Source organism: Vipera berus (assembly GCF_964194415.1).
Source record: "Vipera berus genome assembly, chromosome: Z".
In the NCBI taxonomy this organism is placed as follows: domain Eukaryota; kingdom Metazoa; phylum Chordata; class Lepidosauria; order Squamata; family Viperidae; genus Vipera; species Vipera berus.
Window position 1 is genome coordinate 101459496 of NC_138205.1, and position 7858 is coordinate 101467353.

At 49.4% G+C, this 7858-nt stretch overlaps 1 protein-coding gene across 1 annotated transcript; it reads left to right on the forward strand.

Annotated features, from left to right (window-relative positions):
- Positions 1-3100: 3100 nt before the first annotated feature.
- On the forward strand, positions 3101-7635 carry DLX5 (distal-less homeobox 5; the record flags this gene model as incomplete). Its single annotated transcript, XM_081343602.1, has 3 exons — positions 3101-3464; positions 5319-5503; positions 6995-7635. 3 exons carry the CDS (start codon positions 3101-3103, stop codon positions 7319-7321), a joined length of 876 nt encoding a protein of 291 aa, XP_081199728.1. The 3' UTR covers positions 7322-7635.
- Positions 7636-7858: the final 223 nt, after the last annotated feature.

Genomic DNA, 7858 nt, shown 5'->3' on the forward strand with positions numbered 1-7858 from the left:
CTCTGGTCTCCCCAGTGCGGCTGCGAGATTAGTCGCAGCTGGTCATTGGGAGTTCAAGTGCACCTATCGAGGTCTGTTAAAAACAGCTTGTTCCAATGGGGCACCCTTCAGTTGGGTTGGAAGGAGAAATCTCCAGGTGCCCATTCAGCAAGCGCCCTCCCACCTGTAAGGCACCACGCTGGGGAAAGTTGAACGTGAATATCGGTGCAGGCCAAGGGAGCGATCCTTTGCATCTGTGCTCTGGATTTTAGTAGCCCGGCTGGCTTCTGTCCCACCTTCCTTTCTTGTGTTGGCTGGCGCATATTCCCTTCGCCAAATTTTACGACTTTCGTGGTCCCCTCCCCGCCCGTCTCTCATCTGCCCCAACCTACCATTAAAAGCCTTCCGTTCGGACTAAAAGGGTGCGAAGTGGACATTTCAATAAATTTCACTAAAGTAGACTGACCGTAGATTGGCGGGTGGATGCCTGTGCGTTTGGTAAAGTGATTTGCCATTTATTTAGTGATTCCTGTAATTAAAAGATTAGGGATTTGCTTAATTTGATTTTATAAGGGTGCTCCCGTTTCCAAAGCAAACAAGGCGTTCGAGTCTCCTGCACACGAAGCAGACTCACAAGACCGCAGTTACCCGGTCCTTGCAGAGCAAACAGACCTAAATCTGGAGAATAAACAGTTCGCAAAAGAATCTGTCTCTCCAGGCCATTCAAAACAGTGCCGGATTTGTTTGCCTGACTTTGGGGTGTGTGTGTGAAAACACACACACACACACACACACAGAGAGAGAGAGAGAGAGAGAGAGAGAGAGAGAGAGAGAGAGAGAGAGAGAGAGAGAGAGAGAGAGAGAGAGAGAGAGAGAGAGAGAGAGAGAGAGAGAGAGACTAATGTCCATCACCTTCATTTCTCTCGTTCTTCAGCCCTCTTCCAAGAGATTCTTCAGACACTACTCAAGGTATCTGAAGCGCTTTCAGAATCGCTGTCCAAACCTGATGCCCTCCCCATGTTGGAGAACATAAGGAATCATGATGTCTCTATGGGGAAGGGATAATCCTAAGCTGTGGCTGGATGTCCCACCAATTTTAGCCAAGAAAGTCGGTGGAGAATGATAAGAATTGTATTCAAGTATATTTGAAGAGAAGTCACAATCCCAGCCCCAGTTCTTCAGCAAAGCAATTATGGATTTTGGTTAGGCAATCTCACAGTAGGTAGGAAATTTCAGACAGTTTTTTGTGCTTCTTTAGAAGTTGTTCCTCCAACTGCAAAGAATTCCTGATGATTGTGCACAGATCACTATATAAGCAGACTACTTTGCTATTGGGGGAAAAAAATCCAGCTATTGAAGGCTAACACTTTTGGAGAATTTGAGGTTGGGGGAAGATTGCTTGGCTATGAAATTATAAGAGCAGTAGTCCAATGTGGAAGGAGAGTGGAGAAAGCCATCTGGAAAAAGAGGAAAAGCTGCAGCAGGGACTTTAAGACAATAGCAAGGGAGCCATTGACTAGGAGATGGGGAGGAAAAAGCTTAAGACTGAAACCTAGCTATTGATGGTGGTCAACTACTATAGGCAGATCTCTGGTAGATGGGGGTTTCTGTCTTCCTTGCAGCCAAGCAGCTAACCTGGGAAACTATTTCTGCTACTGAATACCGGAGAGTAAATATTTATTGCCATGCTGGGTGAAGACTGGCAAGGAGGAGAAGGAAGAGGAGGCCTATAGAAATTCAGGTGTTTCACCTATAAATTTGAAAAATAACTATTATTTGGAGATGACCTGATTCTCCACTAGAAGCCCACCTGTGCTTTTCTTCGTGCCCATCACAAGTTGAAGTAAGAAGGTTATGAGCCCAGCTGACCTCAGTAAGCCAAGGCTGGCGATTCCACAGATGGGTTTGTCTTTACACCAGTGTCACTGATGTCTTTTCTTGGAAACATTTCCTGAAAGAAATAGCGTCATTGGATTTTTACAAGCTGATTTGACAAAAGTTTCCTGAGATATACAGTGAACTAGAAAGTATTTCATGCAAGCTGTATCTTTGCTCATACTGACTCCCAAATAAGAAGACACAAATATAACATTACATTGCAGCACTGAAAATATGATCAGTGAAATGAAACTTTGATCCATTTAACAGAAATTCCCATGACTTATTTAACACTTGGGAATAAATTATTGAAATTGTCCCAAAGACTCTGTGGAGTCCCTTGTTATGATATTCCTTCAGAGACTTGCTGTTACCCTCACGATTAGCCCCATTTGGTGGATAGGAAAACTGACTAGGAGAGTCAGAGGCTTGTCCAATTTGTCTGTAGGAAATAAAATCTTATTTCAGATGTGATTCCTTTCTACCTGCAGCCCGTATATCCTGTTGTATGCATTTGTGTCTTTATTTTATCTCTTTATTTTATCTCTTTATCTCTTCACCTCTTTCAAGACCCACTAATTTCACATTTGCCAAGAACACCCAAGGGAAGGATGAAAGCTTCTACGCATTGCCTGAGAACTGACGCACGCCTCGTCCACCCTCGTTACTTGAACCTGGAGCTGCACACTGTCCCTGGAAAGACAGGGGCCAAACATTCACACGTGGAGAGTGGGAGAATTCCCCAAGGCGCTATTCTCCTCCTTGTTGTAAATTGCAGAAACTTGACGGCTCCGAGCTTTTAAAAGACATATCTGCCCCTCCTCCCCCCCCCGGCCGATGGGCTGCAAGGCTCAGAACCCCGAGATAATGGTGACGTTCGAATGCCCCCCTCCTTTTTCTTTTAAGGGAGCGTGAGTGGGACTCTCAAAGGAAGCCAAGCCAGCAGAGCGCTTTGTTGTGCTAAACTAGTTGGGCGAGTTAGGGTGTCGCTGCTCCTGATTGCTCTGGCCAATGGAACCCGATCCACCCCGCTGTGCGTAAGAGCGCAATTAAGGATTTAACCAAGCCTCTACGCTCCCTGCGAGCAGTCTGCCAGAGTTATAACCAGCTCCAGAGAGCTCCCAGCCGTCGCCGCCTCCCTCTCTCCCTCCCTCCCTCCCTCCCTCGCTCCCCCCGCCATGGCTGCCTAGAAGACCCAGCCGCACGCACGCCGCTTGCCTGCCTGCCTGCCTGCCAGCCAACTATGACAGGGGTCTTTGACAGAAGAGTGCCCACCATCCGATCCAGCGATTTCCAGTCCCCCTTTCCGAGCAGCGCAACGGCCGCCACCATGCACCACCCGCCCCAAGAGTCGCCCACTTTACCCGAGTCTTCGGCAACGGACCCCGACTTCTACAGCTCGACAGGAAGCGCCCCGCACGGCTACGCTTCACCTTCCTCGGCATCCTACGGCAAAGCGCTCCATCCTTACCAGTACCCCTACCAGGGCATGAGTGGAACCGCCGCCAACTATCCCGCCAAAGCCTACGCCGAGTACAGCTACGCCAGCCCCTACCACCAGTTCGGCGGGTCTTACCCTAGGGCGCCGAGTACTGCCAGCCAGCCAGGTGAGAGGCGCCGGCGGCGGCAGGGGATGGGGGGCGGGAGAGCAGTGCTTGGACAGGCCGAGGGAGATGGAGCTGCAGGTAGGGGATGCAGCGCTCCTTTCGGCCGTCTGGGGACGGCGTGGAGCTTGTTCTTGGGCGGGAACCGTTTCCCCAGCCCTGCCGGATGCCTTGCTCGCGCTGAAAGATTCAGGTCTGGAGGGTGAACTGAGGTGTGTATGTGTGGTGGTGGTGGGCGAATGGAGAGAAATAAGCTTTCTTTGATGCCCCCAAAGTCAGGATTGAAAGACAGCGACTTTGGAAAATGGAAAGTGAGGGAATCAAAGGTTTCCCCACCACCACCAGGCCCACGCATTAACATTAACAACAAAAAGAGTGCGGCTGTAAAAAGTTGGGCCACTCGATGTACAATTTCAAACCTCTGTCCCACATTTGTGTAACCATTTTTTATATCACAAAGGGATTGGAAATCCTGAGCCCTCCTATATTTTTTGCATGAAGATGGGCTGACTTGGGGGAGAAAATGGGGAGGCTCTTATTTGATCTTTTTTCCCCCTCTTCTTTTCCTTCCGGTGGGAGGAGGGGGAAGGGAGGGAAGGTCTCCTGAACAGCGCTAATATGAACGCCCAAATTCGGATGCTGGTTTGCTCCCACACACGTAGAAGAGCGGTTTAAACTGTTTCCTTGTGGTTCCTCGGGAAGCAGACTCAAGGAAAATGAAGCGCTTCTTCGGAGGGAGCTCGGAATTCTTCCTCTCCGCCACCACTCACCCCCCACCCCCACCCCGGCCCTATTCTGTGAATCAAAGACGAGGAAACTTTTGCGGCTGCCGCATCACTTTCCTTGTACTTTACTCGGAATCTATACATAGCTACGAGTCTTTCTGTATGTGCGTATGTTTATATGTATGTATATACACACACATAAAGAGAGAGAGAGAGAGAGAGAGAGAGAGAGAGAGAGAGAGAGAGAGAGAGAGAGAGAGAGAGAGAGAGAGATTTCTCCCTTCTCTGCCCACCATCCTGGTATTTCTCTGTATTTCTTCGTCTGGCCAAAGCTCTCCTCAAAGCAGAGGAAAACTGCCAGTGGCGCACTGAGTCTTCGTAAAAGGAACCAGACGCAACCGCGCCTCTCCTCTCCCCGCACCCCACTCCCGGCCGATCGGCGGCGAGATTATTCTATATAATCGACACTCTGTCTGGGCCGGATTTGGCTACTTTCGGCTCAGATGGAGGGAAACGCTCTCATCCTTTCTTTTCCTTTTTCTCTCTCTTCTCCTTGTGGTGGGGGCTTTGCACTCTGCATATCTCAGAATGCACGAAGCTCCCAGTCGAACAGGGAGAGGGAGGAAAAGGTCGAGGTGAGGAGAAAGCAGGATCAGGGCTGGGAATACTGCAAACTTTCGTGTAATCAAAGGGCTGCTTTAGAGGACATTTTTAAAGCCCACCTCTTCTCTCCAGCTCCTTTCGGGCACGCGCCCCTCTGCCACTCAGTTCTTTCCTCCTTCTTTCACTAAAACACTTAGCCGGATAAATAATATCCCGGGAGAGAATATCTTTCGGCAGAGGAGAGGACGCCTGTCCGCCGCCCCCTCCCCCTTCCGATTTAAAATTGGCAGGAGGTTTGGGCCTGCCCGTCCGTTTCTATACCTTCCAGATCTTCCAGAGTCTCTGGCAGACCAAACGCGTTGCGTTTGTTTACAAATTTGAGCCAAGTCCGGGTCAGCAAGATAATTGCGGGCCCATCTGCCAGATTCGGGGAAGGGGGGCGTGGTGCCCAGTTTTCATGACCATTTCCTCCTCCCTCCTCCTCCGCTTCCTAAAGCTGTTTTTTTCCTCTCCTTCCCTACCCCTTTAGAAAAAGAGGTGGCTGAACCCGAGGTGCGGATGGTGAACGGCAAACCAAAGAAAGTGCGAAAGCCAAGGACTATTTACTCGAGTTTTCAACTGGCAGCTTTACAACGGAGGTTCCAGAAAACCCAGTATTTGGCTCTGCCCGAGAGAGCCGAGCTGGCCGCCTCTTTAGGCTTGACGCAGACTCAGGTAAGGATCGGCAGTCGGGGCCTGGGGCCCCCTCTTCTCTCCCGGTGGGCGAAGCGTCCTGAGGAATTCCACCTTTGGCGCTGCTCTCCAAGGAACAATTTCAGGTGCTACGATGCTGAGCCATCCGGAGTTTCTCCTGGAGGAGCTTGTGGGGTATTTCTGTAGGCCTGAGGGCACGGGGGAGGGCAGGGAAGGGAGCGCATGTGTGCGGACGCGTGATGGATGTTTGTTTGTTTAAACTTCCGCCTGAGCATTTCTCCCCGCGAGATTTCTGGTGAATCCAACTTCCCCGCCAAACGGGCGCCCGATTCCGCCGTCAGCGGCATCATCAGCCAGAACCCTTTGAGGCGGGGAAGAGGATCTTAAGGCAAATGCAGAAAGCTGAGTGCCTGAGTGGAAATTAACCGGGCTTTACTTCGGCACGGTTCCGACTCAGTTCCCAAGTGGTTTATTTACAGACCCGATTCCCAACATTCGAGCGGGTGTGGTTTTCCATAGTCCCCGAGCTTTCGGCCTCCTCGGACAAAAAGGGGTAAGGGGTAAGTAAGGTGGGAGGATCTTCTACTGATCAGCTCAAGGGAGGCGGGGGGGGGGGTCGGCTTGTCAGAGGGCTAGGAGGACCGTGGTGGGGACTGCTATGGAAGCTTTGATCCCACACAATGGGTTATACGTGCACCAGGTTTTAGTTCCGTTTTGTTAGGAGTAGTGTTCAACCGGTGTCCTCTTTTCGTTTAATTATTTTGTTCCCTTTCCTGTTTTCCTCTCCTCATCCTCCATATTTTCAAAACTATTTGGGGCAACTGCTCTACAGTTTAAAAATCTGCCCCATGTCCAGAGACTCGGAAAAAGGACGGTCATTCTATATTGTATCCCATTTTTAATATTATAAATGCCATTCCTTTAAGGATTTTTTAAATTTATTTTTGCATTTCGTATTTTCCGTGCGTGTATTTGGAATAAAAAGTCTTCGTTTTCCTCTCCTTGTCTCTAAGTCTCTGGCCCCGTCCAGGGACTGTGTTGGCCTGACCGAGTCTCGGGGATAGAAGCAAGTTCGAACAACATGAGAGATTTAAGTCTTAGTCCCGTTGGAAGGCCAAGAGATCTCTTGCTTAACTCTTGTTATGCTCCTTAAAAGCTGCTGCCCTGAACTCGCTCAGGGCACTCTTCACATTCTCACAGTCTCTTTGCTGGCGTAGGTGCAAATCTGTGTGGAATTGTTGCCCGTCTAGCCACCCCCCCCCCGCGTACCTAACCCTTTCCACTTTCTCTGAAGTAAGGGCGTTGCTCGCGACCGGACGTGGAGGCAAAGCTCGAGAAGCTGAGACCGCGAACCAACTGATTAAGGAGGGCATCTGAGCGGCATCCCGCCGGTTAAGTCCAGGCCTGAGAGAGAAGATTTCCGGAGGGAGGGTCGGTTAGCCTTTTCCTTTGCATTGGGATCAACCCTTGCCGTTCCTCTCTGACTTTTGCCGCCTCTTTTCCCTTCTCAAGGTGAAAATCTGGTTCCAGAACAAAAGGTCCAAGATCAAGAAGATTATGAAAAATGGAGAGATCCCTCCGGAACACAGTCCCAGCGCCAGCGACCCGATGGCTTGTAACTCTCCACAGTCCCCCGCCGTGTGGGAATCGCAGGGCACGGCCAGATCTCTTAGCCACCACACCCACGCTCACGGGGCAACTTCCAACCCGTCGCCCGCATCCACTTACCTGGAGAACTCCTCTTCCTGGTATTCCGGGGCAAACCCCCTGAATGGCCACTTGCAGTCCCACGGCTCCCTCCAGCATTCCTTAGTGCTGGCTTCCGGGACAATCTATTAGAACGGGCGAGCCTTTTTTTAAAAAAAAACCACCATTCCTCCTTCCTTTTTTGTTTTGGACTCAGTTGTTCATGTTCATGAAAGGAAATAATAATAATTAATAATTAATAATAATAAAATGGGGGACTTCTCTTTAAGGAAACTATAACAGGATGAAATGTGTAAAGCTTGTGCATGTAATTTATTGCATTTCAAAGGAAACTCACCCTCCCTCGTTGCTTTTGTTACGTTTTCTTTTATTGTTCAAGACGGACTGGAATTGTTCTCAGCAGCCTGGACACTCTCAAAGGTGCCTTGAAATCTTATGACCTCAACTTTTTTCAAGAGACTTTTTTTTCAATTGTCATTTTAATCCTGTACATATTTGTAGATAGAGGAATTAAACTGTATATTCTGAATAAATAAAATTATTTCCACTGTGAGGACAAAATAGGAGAAAGAGAGATATTAAATGGCAGGTTGCCATTCATCCCCCCCCCCCTTCCACTTATCGAAATGAAGTAGAGGACACTTAATAACTGTTTGCTCCTTCCATCCC